Below are 17,602 nucleotides of genomic sequence, written 5' to 3'. Positions count from 1 at the left end.
AGTGTTAATATTCATGTTCACTGCCCATGTCAGGCCCTGGATGTGGTGCGTTTGGTCTCTCAGACTGGCTTTAAAACGGACCAATTAGACATCAAAGGGTCTAGCTCCTCTGATCATAGGCTGATAGGCTGTGTTTCCATCGTAGCGTTGGTGATTTAATCACTTCATTTCATCCGAACTGCTCAGCCGTTCTTGGGACTGTTGCCCCCATGACATATAAAAGCTTCAGACCTAAAGCTCAGCTCTGGTTAAATGAAGCCACTCAGGAAATTAGACGGGTTTGTAGCTCAGCCGAGAGGAAATGGAAAAAAGGTAAACGACAATAAACCTAAATGTATTCAAAAGTTGTTTAGTCGAGTACTGGGTAGATGTTCAGTCTGCTACAGAAGCACCATTCAAAACCATTACTGCTTTAACAGACTATAACAGACCCACAGTTTTGTTTAGAACAATTAATAACCTACTTAAATCTTCACAAAAACCAGGGTGATGTTTATTGCAAAGACTAAGCCTTTTTGGTCTTAACTCCTTTGGTCTACATTTTCCAATTTTCCTGTTTTTCGAGAATTAAAAGTTTTTCAACGTTGAATATTAGAGTTTTATTGCTGAACACAAAGCTGAAAACTACTGCACTTCAGATGATGTTTATATTTGGAACCACCTCCTCAAATCACCATCAATAGCTCCCTAATCACTGGCAGGGCTCCAGACATTTTAAACACGCTGTAGTTACTCGTCTTCTTTAAAGAGTAGAGCCCATAGTGGTCAGTGACTATTTTCCAAACTGACAGTTTTACTTCTCGGTTTTTAGAAAAGTTTTTTTTTATTGCCAGCTTTTACTCAGTTGAAGTTATTTTAGTATTTTCATGATTCAGAGATCAGTCTGTTTTTTAGACTACAACCTGCCCTCAGCTTCAAACAGCTTCAACACCATTGTGACGCTCCACTGAGCTGTAACAGACATGGTTTTAAAAATGAATTACACTGTAGTTGGAGCCAATGAGCAAATAAGCCCTAATCTTACTTGTAGGATTTTGGTCAATACAAGTTTAAAAGTGCTTAACAAATAAATCTGACATATTTACTTACTTATGTATTTTCTTGTGCAGATTTGCAGTTCAGGATTATTGCAGCTAAACTACATTAGTACTGCCCCCCAAGGTTTTAGAAAAATTGCTGCAAGGTTGAAGCAAAGTGGCAGCAGAGTTGCAGCTAAACTACACACTATACGTTTCACTGGCAATATGTTGCAGTTAATCTGCAGCAGAGGGACAGTTTAGAGCCAACAGAGTTGCAGCAATTTTGTAGCGGAGTTACAGTAGTGGAGTTGAGTTAGAGTAATAGAGTTGCAGTAGAGTTGTGTTAGAGTTGTGTTAGAGTTGCAGTAGAGTTGTGTTAGAGTTGTTTTAGAGTTGTGTTAGAGTTGTGTTAGAGTTGTTTTAGAGTTGTGTTAGATTTGTGTTAGAGTTGCGGTAGAGTTGTGTTAGAGTTGTTTTAGAGTTGTTTTAGAGTTGTGTTAGAGTTTTGTTAGAGTTGCAGTAGAGTTGTGTTAGAGTTGTGTTAGAGTTGCAGTAGAGTTGTGTTAGAGTTGTTTTAGAGTTGTGTTAGAGTTGCAGTAGAGTTGTGTTAGAGTTGTGTTAGAGTTGTGTTAGAGTTGTGTTAGAGTTGCAGTAGAGTTGTGTTAGAGTTGTTTTAGAGTTGTGTTAGAGTTGTGTTAGAGTTGTGTTAGAGTTGCAGTAGAGTTGTGTTAGAGTTGTTTTAGAGTTGTGTTAGAGTTGTGTTAGAGTTGCAATAGATTTGTGTTAGAGTTGCAGTAGAGTTGTGTTAGAGTTGCAGTAGAGTTGTGTTAGAGTTGTGTTAGAGTTGTTTTAGAGTTGTGTTAGAGTTGTGTTAGAGTTGCAGTAGAGTTGTGTTAGAGTTGTTTTAGAGTTGTGTTAGAGTTGTGTTAGAGTTGCAGTAGAGTTGTGTTAGAGTTGTTTTAGAGTTGCAATAGATTTATGTTAGAGTTGCAGTAGAGTTGTGTTAGAGTTGTTTTAGAGTTGTGTTAGAGTTGTGTTAGAGTTGTTTTAGAGTTGCAATAGGTTTGTGTTAGAGTTACAGTAGAGTTGTGTTAGAGTTGTATTAGAGTTGTGTTAGAGTTGCAGTAGAGTTGTGTTAGAGTTGTTTTAGAGTTGTGTTAGAGTTGTGTTAGAGTTGTGTTAGAGTTGCAGTAGAGTTATGTTAGAGTTGTTTTAGAGTTGCAATAGATTTGTGTTAGAGTTGCAGTAGAGTTGTGTTAGAGTTGTGTTAGAGTTGTTTTAGAGTTGTGTTAGAGTTGTCTTAGAGTTGCAGTAGAGTTGTGTTAGAGTTGTTTTAGAGTTGTGTTAGAGTTGTGTTAGAGTTGCAGTAGAGTTGTGTTAGAGTTGTTTTAGAGTTGCAATAGATTTGTGTTAGAGTTGCAGTAGAGTTGTGTTAGAGTTGTTTTAGAGTTGTGTTAGAGTTGTGTTAGAGTTGTGTTAGAGTTGCAGTAGAGTTGTGTTAGAGTTGTTTTAGAGTTGCAATAGAGTTGTGTTAGAGTTGCAGTAGAGTTGTGTTAGAGTTGTTTTAGAGTTGTGTTAGAGTTGTGTTTGAGTTGCAGTAGAGTTGCAGTAGAGTTGTATTAGAGTTGTATTAGAGTTGTGTTAGAGGTATGTTAGAGTTGTGTTGCAGTAGAGTTGCATGGTTCTGACCAGGTCTCTGTGCAGGAAGTTGTTGTCCTCCAGGTATTGCATGCCCTCACACACGTCCTGACACATGGTGATGAGCCGCACGGTGTTGAGTGTGTGTGTGTCCTGCAGGACCTGGAGTAGACTTCCTTTCTCCATCAACTCTGTCACGATACAGATTGGCCTCTGGACCGTACACACTCCATACAACTGCACCAGCTTTGGGTGACACAGCCTCCTACACACACACACACACACACACACACACAGTTATACACATTAACATATAAAATCAAACAAAACACAGGTGTGAACACACACAAAACGCACTGTGTGTAAAAATACTCAAATGTACATCAGATAGAATCAGTTCTGCTGCAGCTCAACACCTCGGAGGAGAGCATTTATTTATAATTCAAATTAAAAAATTGAATTCAACCTGGGGTTAAAATGTTCACACAGGCGACTTCTCATATTCTCACTTCTAACATATTCTCACCTCTCTCTCTCTCTCTCACACACACACACACACACACACACACACACTGCAGAGGAAATGTGCTGCACACTCACACACACACACACACCTTGAAAATCACACATATTAAACCCTGCCCCTGTAAACTCTCGCACTGAGCTCTCCTGAGTGTTCACAGGAAGTGGTCATCAGTCTGTATCTCTCTCTCTCTCTCTCTCTCTCTCTCTCTCTCTCTCTCTCACTCTCTCTCGCTTCACAGACTCAGCCCCCTCACTCACCACATTTTCCATTGTCTCTCTCCACTTTCCACTGACAGAGAATGTGTGTGTGTGTGTGTGTGTGTGTGTGTGTGTGTTTCTCACGTCATGATCTTGGCCTCCTCTATAAAGTCCTCCTCAGACATGGATCCCTCGTTGATGATCTTTATGGCGACTTTGCAGAGCGCCCTCCACTTCCCGAGTTTGACCACTCCGAACTGCCCCCTGCCCAAATCCTTCATTAACGTCAGCTCTGAGGGGTTAATCTCCCACTTGTCTACGCACACACACACACACACACCCATACACACACACACACACACACACACATCCGCATACACACACACACACACACACGTGCATACACACACGCGCACATTATAATCAGCATCATCATTGTTATCATAATGTTACTACTCATATTAGTTCTACAAAACACACACACACAAACACACACACACACACTCTTGCGTAGATAAGTGTTTATCACACATGATGTTATTGTAAAACTCTACATCAGTAACTGACAGCTAATGCTTTTTTGGTTGCACTAATTCAATCAAATCCTCACAGAAATGGTCTGATATCTAGTGAAGAGCCTTCACAGAAGAACACAGACTGTCACTGTCATTCAGTTCTGAAGTGATGCAGGAGCAGCAGGTCTCCACAGACCTTGGCCTCTGAATGTTTATAGGTTATATATTCTACGCTCACGCTGTGTGTGTGTGTGTGTGTGTGTGTTACCTGAGCTGAATCCTGCAGTGGCAGGGAGGCACTTCCCCGTCGGGCCGACAGGATACCGCAGCCTCGACACCAGACCTGTCCAATAACATGATATACCACGTGGGATAGAGTCATCACATCACTCTTCAGGGTTTAATGTAGTTTACTGTAGTTTGCTCGTAGTTGTTCTGGTTTGGTGCAGTTTGCTGTACATTTGAAGCAGTTTGAAGTAGCTGTGTGTTGTTTGGTGAAGATTGTTGTACTTTTTTGGATTGGTGCTGTTTGAAGTTGCTGTAGTTAAATTGTAGTTTGTTTGTAGTTTGGCATGATGTGTTGTAGTTTGTTGTTGTTAGGTTGGGCCTTAGTTTTTTTATTGTAGTTTGTTTTAATGTGGATAGTGTTTGGTTTAATTTGTTGTTATTTGTATTATTTGGTGGTAGTTGGATGTAGTTTGCTGGTGTTTGGTGTAGTTACCTGCAGCATTGTGTTGGTGGTAGCGGATCACTTCAGGGATGGTGCTGAACACATGTTTTTCCGCCAAAAAATACTGCCCTGTATCTGTTGTCCTGATGTGGTAGTGTCTCACCTCCCCCATGTTTGGACTGATAACCAATCAATCAATCAATCAATCAATCAATTACCACCACATAAACATCAATCAGAGAGTCAGTAAATCAATTACAACCACAACACACCAGGCAATCAATTAATGAGTAATAAACACATACTGTTCATGGCTGCTTTAGTGTAGTGACAGGTGAGTGTTAGTTGGTTGTACCTCAGTGATTTAGTGTAGTGACAGGCGAGGGTTACTTGGTTGTACCTCAGTGCTTTAGAGTAGTGACAGGCGAGGGTTAGTTGGTTGTACCTCAGTGCTTTAGAGTAGTGACAGGCGAGGGTTAGTTGGTTGTACCTCAGTGCTTTAGTGTAGTGACAGGCGAGGGTTAGTTGGTTGTACCTTAGTGCTTTAGTGTAGTGACAGTCGAGGGTTAGTTGGTTGTACCTCAGTGCTTTAGTGTAGTGACAGGTGAGGGTTACTTGGTTGTACCTCAGTGCTTTAGAGTAGTGACAGGCGAGGGTTAGTTGGTTGTACCTCAGTGCTTTAGAGTAGTGACAGGCGAGGGTTAGTTGGTTGTACCTCAGTGCTTTAGTGTAGTGACAGGCGAGGGTTAGTTGGTTGTACCTTAGTGCTTTAGTGTAGTGACAGTCGAGGGTTAGTTGGTTGTACCTCAGTGCTTTAGTGTAGTGACAGGTGAGGGTTAGTTGGTTGTACCTCAGTGCTTTAGTGTAGTGACAGGCGAGGGTTAGTTGGTTGTACCTCTGTGCTTTAGTGTAGTGACAGGCAAGGGTTAGTTGGTTGCACCTCAGTGCTTTAGTGTAGTGACAGGCGAGGGTTAGTTGGTTGCACCTCAGTGCTTTAGTGTAGTGACAGGTGAGGGTTAGTTGGTTGTACCTCAGTGCTGTAGTGTAGTGACAGGTGAGGGTTAGTTGGTTGTACCTCTATGCTTTAGTGTAGTGACAGGCGAGGGTTAGTTGGTTGTACCTCTGTGCTTTAGTGTAGTGACAGGTGAGGGTTAGTTGGTTGTACCTCAGTGCTTTATTGTAGTGACAGGCAAGGGTTAGTTGGTTGTACCTCAGTGCTTTAGTGTAGTGACAGGTGAGGGTTAGTTGGTTGTACCTCAGTGCTGTAGTGTAGTGACAGGTGAGGGTTAGTTGGTTGTACCTCAGTGCTTTAGTGTAGTGACAGGTGAGGGTTAGTTGGTTGTACCTCGGTGCTTTAGTGTAGTGACAGGTGAGGGTTAGCTGGTTGTACCTCAGTGCTTTAGTGTACACAGACACGGTGTAACTGTTCTGTTGACTGGACTCTCTCACAATGAAACCACCGTCTTTATCCTACACACACACATACACACACACACACACACACACACACACACACATACTGGCCAGTGAGTGTCAGTGGAGGGAGGTGTTTCTGATAAAGTGGCCAGTGTGAATGGAGAGTACTGACCTCTTGTCGTAGTAAAGTTTCAGCGTCTGATCTGTTAATGTTCTTGCAGTACCATCTATAGAACAAACACTCTGTTAAAGACCTGTGGATGAGAGAGAGTGTGTGTGTGTGTGTGTGTGTGTGTGTACTCACTCATTAACTTCGATGTTGTTGACTCCTGTGACGTAGTTACTGGGGATAAAGCCTGTGTTTCTGAAACACACACACAGCTGATATAAAGCGGATGTTGTGTGTAGTGTGTTCTGCAGTGGTGTGGAGTGTGTAGTTTGTTCTGCAGTGGTGTGGAGTGTGTAGTGTGTTCTGCAGTGGTGTGGAGTTTGTAGTGTGTTCTGCAGTAGTGTGGAGTGTGGAGTGTGTTCTGCAGTGGTGTAGAGTGTGGAGTGTGTTCTGCAGTGGTGTGGAGTGTGTAGTGTGTTCTGCAGTGGTGTGGAGTGTGGAGTGTGTTCTGCAGTGGTGTGGAGTGTGTAGTGTGTTCTGCAGTGGTGTGGAGTGTGGAGTGTGTTCTGCAGTGGTGTGGAGTGTGTAGTGTGTTCTGCAGTGGTGTGGAGTGTGTAGTGTGTTCTGCAGTGGTGTGGAGTGTGTAGTGTGTTCTGCAGTGGTGTGGAGTGTGTAGCGTGTTCTGCAGTGGTGTGGAGTGTGGAGTGTGTTCTGCAGTGGTGTGGAGTGTGGAGTGTGTTCTGCAGTGGTGTGGAGTGTGTAGTGTGTTCTGCAGTGGTGTGGAGTGTGGAGTGTGTTCTGCAGTGGTGTGGAGTGTGTAGTGTGTTCTGCAGTGGTGTGGAGTGTGTAGTGTGTTCTGCAGTGGTGTGTAGTGTGTTCTGCAGTGGTGTGGAGTGTGGGGTGTGTTCTGCAGTGGTGTGGAGTGTGTAGTGTGTTCTGCAGTGGTGTGGAGTGTGTTCTGCAGTGGTGTGGAGTGTGTAGTGTGTTCTGCAGTGGTGTGGAGTGTGTAGTGTGTTCTGCAGTGGTGTGGAGTGTGTTCTGCAGTGGTGTGGAGTGTGGGGTGTGTTCTGCAGTGGTGTGGAGTGTGGGGTGTGTTCTGCAGTGGTGTGGAGTGTGTAGTGTGTTCTGCAGTGGTGTGGAGTGTGGAGTTTGTTCTGCAGTGGTGTGGAGTGTGTTCTGCAGTGGTGTGGAGTGTGTAGTGTGTTCTGCAGTGGTGTGGAGTGTGTAGTGTGTTCTGCAGTGGTGTGGAGTGTGTAGTGTGTTCTGCAGTGGTGTGGAGTGTGTAGTTTGTTCTGCAGTGGTGTGGAGTGTGTAGTGTGTTCTGCAGTGGTGTGGAGTGTGTTCTGCAGTGGTGTGGAGTGTGTAGTGTGTTCTGCAGTGGTGTGGAGTGTGTATTGTGTTCTGCAGTGGTGTGGAGTGTGTTCTGCAGTGGTGTGGAGTGTGTAGTGTGTTCTGCAGTGGTGTGGAGTGTGTAGTGTGTTCTGCAGTGGTGTGGAGTGTGTAGTGTGTTCTGCAGTGGTGTGGAGTGTGTTCTGCAGTGGTGTGGAGTGTGTAGTGTGTTCTGCAGTGGTGTGGAGTGTGTAGTTTGTTCTGCAGTGGTGTGGAGTGTGTAGTGTGTTCTGCAGTGGTGTGGAGTGTGGGGTGTGTTCTGCAGTGGTGTGGAGTGTGTAGTTTGTTCTGCAGTGGTGTGGAGTGTGTTCTGCAGTGGTGTGGAGTGTGTAGTGTGTTCTGCAGTGGTGTGGAGTGTGTAGTTTGTTCTGCAGTGGTGTGGAGTGTGGAGTGTGTTCTGCACTGGTGTGGAGTGTGGGGAGTGTTCTGCAGTGGTGTGGAGTGTGTAGTGTGTTCTGCAGTGGTGTGGAGTGTGTAGTTTGTTCTGCAGTGGTGTGGAGTGTGTAGTGTGTTCTGCAGTGGTGTGGAGTGTGTAGTTTGTTCTGCAGTGGTGTGGAGTGTGTAGTTTGTTCTGCAGTGTTGTGGAGTGTGTAGTGTGTTCTGCAGTGGTGTGGAGTGTGTAGTTTGTTCTGCAGTGGTGTGGAGTGTGTAGTTTGTTCTGCAGTGGTGTGGAGTGTGTAGGGTGACCAGACGTCCTCTTTTACCCGGACATGTCCTCTTTTTTAGACTTAAAAAATGTCCGGGCGGAATTTTACAAATGTCTGGGATTTTGTTTTTCTAGAGCTCACATAGAACTTCGAGAAGTTTCGTTCACAAACTAGTCCCGCCCTCTCCTACTCCGATTGGTTCGCTGGAGTGAGAAGGGGGCGTGGTGAAGTAGCCTAAAATCTTCTGATTGGACGGTCTGACTGTAGAGCTACCGTTATTGGTCGATAACCTTCTCTGTAAACATTTAATTGGTCAGTCTGCACGTCAGTAGTCCTTGTTTACGTCAGGCAAAGCTCATGGACCCACCCTCATCTCGAGCAGCTGTGACCAAACGGAAATGTAAGTTCTCGAATGAATTAAAAAAGAAATTCCTATGTTTTGTAGCAAATAAAGGTGTAAAGAACCCCCCCCCCCAGACGTGTCCTCTCTTTCACCATCTCAGATCTGGTCACCCTAGTAGTGTGTGTAGTGTGTAGTGTGTGTGTGCGTGTGTGTGTGTGTGTGTGTAGTGTGTGTGTGTCTGTAGTGTGTGTGTGGGTGTAGTGTGTGTAGTCTGTTTGTGTAGTGAATGTAGTGTGTGTGTAGTGTGTGTACCCTTGCTTGTCCCTGGCCCTCCACCACAGCTGGTCCTGCTGGTGTAAGATGGTGTAGACCTCCCCCTGCCGTAGGTTCAGGTCTGAACTCTCGGTGGCGGTGAAATCGTACAGAGCCACGACCTTCATCTTCTCTCCTCCTTCATCATCATCATCAGGGGGAGGGTGCGGCAGCTTCTTCGTCAGGCGCTCCCCCTGTGGCCAGCCACAATATTACAACCAGCCACAACATTACAACCAGCCACACCATTACAAGCAGCTACACCATTACAATGTAAAGTTGAATGTAAACTGGTGTAAACTGTAGTGTTGTTAATAACACAATCAGAAAAGTAATGAAGAGATCAAAAGAAGGGTCAGGTCTATAAGTAAATGAATGGATGAATGAAAGGGTGTGTACTCTGTGGGGGTAGTCCTGATTCCTGTTGTAGTCTCCACTCCTGGGGTTCAAATCCACACGAGTACTGGTACTGAGAGAGAGAGAGAGAGAGAGAGAGAGAGAGAGAGAGAGAGAGAGAAAGAGAGTGAGAAAGGGAGAGCGAGAGAGAGACAGAGAGAGAGTGAGAGAGAGAGAGAGAGAGAGAGAGAGAGAGAGAGAGAGAATGGCAGAAAGAGAGAGAGAGAGAGAGAGAGAGAGAGAGAGAGAGAGAGAGAGAGAGAGAGAGAGAGAGAGAGAAGAATAGGGAATAATGTATGTATATGGATGGAATGGTAGATATATAAATTGATGGATGAATAGGTAAAAGAGTGGATAAAGTGCATTATGGGTAATGTAGTCTCTTACCGAGTCTCCAAAGCACAACAGCAGCAGAAGATGGAGCAGATGGAATGACCTGGAGAGAGAGAGAGAGAGAGAGAGAGAGAGAGAGAGAGAGAGAGAGAGATTTTAAGAGAGAAAGATTTTAAAAGAGGATAAACACCCACTTCACTGTAAACTTCACGTGACTGACAGGAAACACAGCTCTTCTCAGGAAGCCCCCCACCTTCACCCAGTCACACACACACACACACAGACACAGTCACACACACACACACACAGACACAGTCACTCACACACTCACCCAGTCACACACACACACACAAACACACACACCTGAGGACAGTTTCAGACACTCACCCAGTCACTCAAACACTGACACAGTCACTCACACACCTGTGGACATTGTCACACACACACACAAACACACACACACACACACACACACACTGTTGGTGAACACTGTTGGTGTTAAATGAACTCTGTTGGTGTTAAATGAACTCTGTCGGTGATAAATGAACTCTGTTGGTGATAAATGAACTCTGTTGGTGTTAAATGAACTCTGTTGGTGTTAAATGAACTCTGTTGGTTATAAATGAACTCTGTTGGTGTTAAATGAACTCTGTTGGTGTTAAATGAACTCTGTTGGTGTTAAATGAACTCTGTTGGTTATAAATGAACTCTGTTGGTGTTAAATGAACTCTGTCGGTGATAAATGAACTCTGTCGGTGTTAAATGAACTCTGTCGGTGATAAATGAACTCTGTTGGTGTTAAATGAACTCTGTTGGTGTTAAATGAACTCTGTTGGTGTTAAATGAACTCTGTTGGTTATAAATGAACTCTGTTGGTGTTAAATGAACTCTGTTGGTGTTAAATGAACTCTGTTGGTTATAAATGAACTCTGTTGGTGTTAAATGAACTCTGTCGGTGATAAATGAACTCTGTTGGTGATAAATGAACTCTGTTGGTGTTAAATGAACTCTGTTGGTGTTAAATGAACTCTGTTGGTTATAAATGAACTCTGTTGGTGTTAAATGAACTCTGTTGGTTATAAATGAACTCTGTTGGTGTTAAATGAACTCTGTTGGTGATAAATGAACTCTGTTGGTGTTAAATGAACTCTGTTGGTGATAAATGAACTCTGTTGGTGTTAAATGAACTCTGTTGGTTATAAATGAACTCTGTTGGTGATAAATGAACTCTGTTGGTGTTAAATGAACTCTGTTGGTGTTAAATGTACTCTGTTGGTGATAAATGTACTCTGTTGGTGTTAAATGAACTCTGTTGGTGTTAAATGTACTCTGTTGGTGATAAATGAACTCTGTTGGTGATAAATGTACTCTGTTGGTGATAAATGAACTCTGTCGGTGTTAAATGAACTCTGTCGGTGATAAATGAACTCTGTTGGTGATAAATGAACTCTGTTGGTGTTAAATGAACTCTGTTGGTGTTAAATGAACTCTGTTGGTTATAAATGAACTCTGTTGGTGTTAAATGAACTCTGTCGGTGTTAAATGAACTCTGTTGGTGTTAAATGAACTCTGTTGGTGTTAAATGAACTCTGTTGGTTATAAATGAACTCTGTTGGTGTTAAATGAACTCTGTTGGTGTTAAATGAACTCTGTTGGTGTTAAATGAACTCTGTTGGTTATAAATGAACTCTGTCGGTGTTAAATGAACTCTGTCGGTGATAAATGAACTCTGTCGGTGTTAAATGAACTCTGTCGGTGATAAATGAACTCTGTTGGTGTTAAATGAACTCTGTTGGTGTTAAATGAACTCTGTTGGTGTTAAATGAACTCTGTTGGTGTTAAATGAACTCTGTTGGTTATAAATGAACTCTGTTGGTGTTAAATGAACTCTGTTGGTGTTAAATGAACTCTGTTGGTTATAAATGAACTCTGTTGGTGTTAAATGAACTCTGTCGGTGATAAATGAACTCTGTTGGTGATAAATGAACTCTGTTGGTGTTAAATGAACTCTGTTGGTGTTAAATGAACTCTGTTGGTTATAAATGAACTCTGTTGGTGTTAAATGAACTCTGTTGGTTATAAATGAACTCTGTTGGTGTTAAATGAACTCTGTTGGTGATAAATGAACTCTGTTGGTGTTAAATGAACTCTGTTGGTGATAAATGAACTCTGTTGGTGTTAAATGAACTCTGTTGGTTATAAATGAACTCTGTTGGTGTTAAATGTACTCTGTTGGTGATAAATGAACTCTGTCGGTGTTAAATGAACTCTGTCGGTGATAAATGAACTCTGTTGGTGTTAAATGAACTCTGTTGGTGATAAATGAACTCTGTCGGTGTTAAATGAACTCTGTCGGTGATAAATGAACTCTGTTGGTGATAAATGAACTCTGTTGGTGATAAATGAACTCTGTTGGTGATAAATGAACTCTGTTGGTGTTAAATGAACTCTGTTGGTGTTAAATGAACTCTGTCGGTGTTAAATGAACTCTGTCGGTGATAAATGAACTCTGTCGGTGTTAAATGAACTCTGTCGGTGATAAATGAACTCTGTTGGTGTTAAATGAACTCTGTTGGTGATAAATGAACTCTGTTGGTGATAAATGAACTCTGTCGGTGTTAAATGAACTCTGTCGGTGATAAATGAACTCTGTTGGTGATAAATGAACTCTGTTGGTGATAAATGAACTCTGTTGGTGATAAATGAACTCTGTTGGTGTTAAATGAACTCTGTTGGTGTTAAATGAACTCTGTCGGTGTTAAATGAACTCTGTCGGTGATAAATGAACTCTGTCGGTGTTAAATGAACTCTGTCGGTGATAAATGAACTCTGTTGGTGTTAAATGAACTCTGTTGGTGATAAATGAACTCTGTTGGTGTTAAATGAACTCTGTTGGTGTTAAATGAACTCTGTTGGTGTTAAATGAACTCTGTCGGTGATAAATGAACTCTGTCGGTGTTAAATGAACTCTGTTGGTGATAAATGAACTCTGTTGGTGATAAATGAACACTGTTGGTGTTAAATGAACTCTGTTGGTGTTAAATGAACTCTGTTGGTGTTAAATGAACTCTGTTGGTGATAAATGAACTCTGTCGGTGTTAAATGAACTCTGTCGGTGATAAATGAACTCTGTTGGTGATAAATGAACACTGTTGGTGTTAAATGAACACTGTTGGTGTTAAATGAACTCTGTTGGTGTTAAATGAACTCTGTCGGTGATAAATGAACTCTGTCGGTGTTAAATGAACTCTGTTGGTGATAAATGAACTCTGTTGGTGATAAATGAACACTGTTGGTGTTAAATGAACACTGTTGGTGTTAAATGAACTCTGTTGGTGTTAAATGAACTCTGTTGGTTATAAATGAACTCTGTTGGTGTTAAATGAACTCTGTCGGTGATAAATGAACTCTGTTGGTGATAAATGAACTCTGTTGGTGATAAATGAACTCTGTTGGTGTTAAATGAACTCTGTTGGTGTTAAATGAACTCTGTTGGTGTTAAATGAACTCTGTTGGTGATAAATGAACTCTGTTGGTGTTAAATGAACTCTGTTGGTGTTAAATGAACTCTGTTGGTGATAAATGAACTCTGTCGGTGATAAATGAACTCTGTTGGTGTTAAATGAACTCTGTCGGTGATAAATGAACTCTGTTGGTGTTAAATGAACTCTGTTGGTTATAAATGAACTCTGTTGGTGTTAAATGAACTCTGTCGGTGATAAATGAACTCTGTTGGTGATAAATGAACTCTGTTGGTGTTAAATGAACTCTGTTGGTGTTAAATGAACTCTGTTGGTGATAAATGAACTCTGTTGGTGTTAAATGAACTCTGTTGGTGATAAATGAACTCTGTCGGTGATAAATGAACTCTGTTGGTGTTAAATGAACTCTGTTGGTGATAAATGAACACTGTTGGTGTTAAATGAACTCTGTTGGTGATAAATGAACACTGTTGGTGATAAATGAACTCTGTTGGTGTTAAATGAACTCTGTTGGTGTTAAATGAACTCTGTCGGTGATAAATGAACTCTGTTGGTGATAAATGAACACTGTTGGTGTTAAATGAACTCTGTTGGTGTTAAATGAACTCTGTTGGTGATAAATGAACACTGTTGGTGTTAAATGAACTCTGTTGGTGATAAATGAACTCTGTTGGTGTTAAATGAACTCTGTTGGTGGTAAATGAACTCTGTCGGTGGTAAATGAACTCTGTCGGTGGTAAATGAACTCTGTCGGTGATAAATGAACTCTGTCGGTGGTAAATGAACTCTGTCGGTGGTAAATGAACTCTGTCAGTGATAAATGAACTCTGTCGGTGGTAAATGAACTCTGTCGGTGTTAAATGAACTCTGTTGGTGATAAATGAACTCTGTTGGTGTTAAATGAACTCTGTCGGTGATAAATGAATGTGTAACTTAACTGTAGACTTCAAATGGGTGTGTGCTAATAGTGTATAGTTCTGTCTTGAGCATTTTCAGGTAGTGTCTCCATAATCTGATTTTTTTTGCCATGGAAAACACTCACAGAGTGAACTGTCGTAATAAAATCATGACAAAGCCATTTGACCACATCTTGGTCATAAACAATGGTGTCAGGGGTTTTTATTTTGATGACACAGAGACTTTCATTGATATGAATACTTGCTTTTGAGGAATGAACTATTCATTTTGAGCAAGTGACACACTTTCGCAGGTTCTTAACTAGGTTTTGCAGTGTGTTTTGAGAAATTCACTTACTGTTGTTCAAATGTTAATTGTGATGTGATAAATGCACTAAAGCAAGTGAGAAAAACTGTATTTTGAATGTTTAGAGTAAGTTTCTAATTTTGTAGTTTTTCCTTTGTGTTACAGAGTGCTGCCAAACAATCGTCTGTTTTTCCTGAGTTTCTATGATTTTTTTTGTCAACAAATTGCAGGCAAAAACCGTAAAAGAATATTACAGCATAGATTTGATTCCAGTCCAATTTCTTGCTGTCAGTCTCCCACATGCAGTGTGTAACTGTACATTCTGTGAAAGGTTGTGTTTTGTGTGTAACACATACTGTTTCAACTGATATACCACAGAATGTGCAGCGTTCTTTACGTAATCAAAATCATAACTAGTTTCCATTAGAACATACTTACAGTGAATTCTATTACACTGACAACATGACTAAGTATAATGACTGACTTGTTCACAGGCAATGACACACAGACTAGACATTCTGATGGCACTAACAAATTTAATCACATAAATATTTGCTTTTGAGGCAAAAACAAAGACTTTCACAAACTGTTTTGAGAAATGCACATCATGATGCACATCATGATGTGAAAAAATTCACCAAATCTGAGAAAAACTGTAAATGAACAGACACAGGGAGAACACACCACACTCCTCACAGACAGTCACCCGGAGGAAACTCACGCAGACACAGGGAGAACACACCACACTCCTCACAGACAGTCACCCGGAGGAAACCCACGCAGACACAGGGAGAACACACCACGCTCCTCACGGACAGTCACCCGGAGGAAACCCACGCAGACACAGGGAGAACACACCACACTCCTCACAGACAGTCACCCAGAGGAAACCCACGCAGACACAGGGAGAACACACCACACTCCTTACAGACAGTCAACCGGAGGAAACCCACGCAGACACAGAGAGAACACACCACACTCCTCACAGACAGTCAACCGGAGGAAACCCACGCAGACACAGGGAGAACACACCACACTCCTCACAGACAGTCACCCGGAGTGGGACTCAGACCCACAACCTCCAGGACCCTGGATCTGTGACAGAGACACTCTCTCTCTCTCTCTCTCTCTCTCTCTCTCTTAGGCCCCTGCTTTACCACAAACCTATTAAGCCCCTTATTTTCCTTTTTCTCTGTGATCTCCTTTCTCCTGTCTCTCTTACGTAAAGAGAGGCACTTCCCCTGCTGTTCTCCCTGACGTTACCCCGCTCCAGCACCTCCCCCTGTGTGGCCTGGTCCTGTTCGAGGCCTCGGCCTTGTCTCACCTACAGCATCATGCTCCACTTCAACTGGATGGGGATAAATGAAGAATGCCCCTCAGTGCCGCCCTGTGACAGAGTGATGGCAGACTGGGCTCAAAGAACTTTTAAAGTTGCCTTTTGCCATTTTTTTTTCGTCACAATCCCATTAGAGGCAATGGATACCGTAACACAACAACGTTCTTATAACTATTTTATTATTAGCATCCTCCCCCACCCCCAATAAAACAGACCCCCTCTATTTCAAACCTCGTACATAAGCAACTTGATGAATGTTACTCTGAAAGTTTAACTCCGTCCCTAAACCACACACTCCACTCGCGTCTGCGTTAAACCCAGAGTCCGGTCGAAAACAGCATCAGGAGCAGAACACACTGAGCCAGTCGCTCACATGCTCTCATCGGAGGAGCTGGAGCTGAGATCCAGAGCTGTTTATACAACACCAGCACCTCCTCTCACACGTTTACGCCATCAAATCTTCACAGCAGTGTTCCAGAGTCTCGTCTAAAAACCTACATTCTCTCCTGAAAGTGGAGGCGGATAAAACTCTCCAAAACCAACCCATGGTTTAACGGAAAGCCTTCGGTCCACGGCTCTGTCCTTCGCTAGAGTCAAGGGTCTCTGCAAATCCCTCACGTCTCTCCATCAGTGAAATCAGTGAATACACACAGGGGAGAGGGGGACTATAAAAACACTTCAGAATACAGGTAAATCTCTCTCTCTCTCTCTCTCACACACACACACGAAATCTATGTCACGATATAGTGGGTCTCAGTCACACAGCTTGTTAATGTGTGTGTGAATAAAAGGCTCTGAGGGACTTAAAAAGCAGTAAAAAGCAGTGTTTCTCTACATAACCACGTTAGAACCATGTTAGAACCGTTCTAGAGCTGGAGAACTGGTTTTAAATCATCTATATAATGGAGAACCAAGCTGTGATTGATCCTTTAAGGAACCTGATTGAATTTAGAAACAGCGTCAAATAAATCTCTTTTCAGGTGATACACACACACACACACACACACACACACAAAATAACAAACAAATACACAATAACACACACACACACACGCATTCTTATCAGGTACTTACTGGAGTGGATCATTTATGCAGCTGTCAGAGCTCCACATTCAACAACTCTGTGTGTGTGTGTGTGTGTTTGTGTATACGTGTGTGCGTGGGGGCCTTCAGAGGAAAAGGATGACGTAGGATGCAGCACACACACACACACACACACACACACACACACATACAGACCATGCTGACGTCACACAGGATGTGAGACAAAAATGTATGACTGATGGGAGAGATAGTGTTTCACACACACACACACACACACACACACACACACACACACACACACACACACAGGTTAAAAGCATGGAAACAAACCATGACTTATTTTACCACAGACATGGACAGAACTTTGTGGACACAGGCTCCTCTTGTGTTTCTTCTCGGAGGAACCCAATGGAGCTCTGTCCCTGAAGAGAACACCGTTCCACAGCCCAGAGCCCGGGGGGTGGGCGTGGGCCTCAGCTCCTCTATGTTCTTTCCACTTCAGAAAAATAGGTTTTACTCCCTTTGTGATGAGCTCAGGGCTGCAGCAGGAGGAGATCTCTCTCCAGTGAAGGTGAATGGAACCAGGCGTCTTCACGTCTCCACCACACTCCCACCATTTTACTCCCTCTCCTCCATCTACAGAGTCTCTGTGGAGAATACAGTGGACATCACGACTAATCCCTGCGTCCTGCACGTCCCTCTCCACCAAGTCTGGGTTTATACACCACCCCCTTCTCCAACTACAGTCAGACACCAGCCCTGTGTCCCCCACTGTCCCCCATCATCTACTGTCCCCCACCGTCCACTGTCCCCCACTGTCCACTGTCCCCCACCGTCCACTGTCCTCACTTTCTGTGAGGGGCTTTTAGAGGAGGACGTCTGGTTCCATTCACCTCCACTGTCCACTGTCCCCCACCATCTACTGTCCTCACTTTCTGTGAGGGGCTTTTAGAGGAGGACGTCTGGTTACTCTGATCTCTCTCTCTCTCTCTCTCACACACACACACGCACACATGCACACACACAT

General features: G+C 42.9%; 1 protein-coding gene across 1 annotated transcript in view; it reads right to left on the bottom strand.

Moving 5' to 3' along the window:
• txk (TXK tyrosine kinase) overlaps positions 1 to 16,657 on the bottom strand; it is a 27,005-nt gene extending 10,348 nt beyond the window's left edge. The window contains exons 1-11 of the mRNA XM_066671515.1: positions 16,606 to 16,657; positions 9,565 to 9,613; positions 9,181 to 9,250; positions 8,782 to 8,975; positions 6,286 to 6,345; positions 6,154 to 6,208; positions 5,956 to 6,035; positions 4,617 to 4,744; positions 4,164 to 4,238; positions 3,525 to 3,696; positions 2,709 to 2,922 (exon numbers count right to left, since the gene is read on the bottom strand). Coding sequence (XP_066527612.1) covers positions 2,709 to 2,922; positions 3,525 to 3,696; positions 4,164 to 4,238; positions 4,617 to 4,744; positions 5,956 to 6,035; positions 6,154 to 6,208; positions 6,286 to 6,345; positions 8,782 to 8,975; positions 9,181 to 9,250; positions 9,565 to 9,613; positions 16,606 to 16,618 — 1,110 coding nt within the window. The 5' untranslated portion in view covers positions 16,619 to 16,657. The remainder of the gene's footprint in view (positions 1 to 2,708; positions 2,923 to 3,524; positions 3,697 to 4,163; positions 4,239 to 4,616; positions 4,745 to 5,955; positions 6,036 to 6,153; positions 6,209 to 6,285; positions 6,346 to 8,781; positions 8,976 to 9,180; positions 9,251 to 9,564; positions 9,614 to 16,605) is intronic.
• Positions 16,658 to 17,602: the final 945 nt, after the last annotated feature.

Source organism: Hoplias malabaricus, chromosome 5 (assembly GCF_029633855.1).
Source record: "Hoplias malabaricus isolate fHopMal1 chromosome 5, fHopMal1.hap1, whole genome shotgun sequence".
In the NCBI taxonomy this organism is placed as follows: domain Eukaryota; kingdom Metazoa; phylum Chordata; class Actinopteri; order Characiformes; family Erythrinidae; genus Hoplias; species Hoplias malabaricus.
The sequence above is the reverse complement of the archived record's forward strand: the minus strand, read 5'-3'. Positions and strand labels throughout refer to the sequence as shown.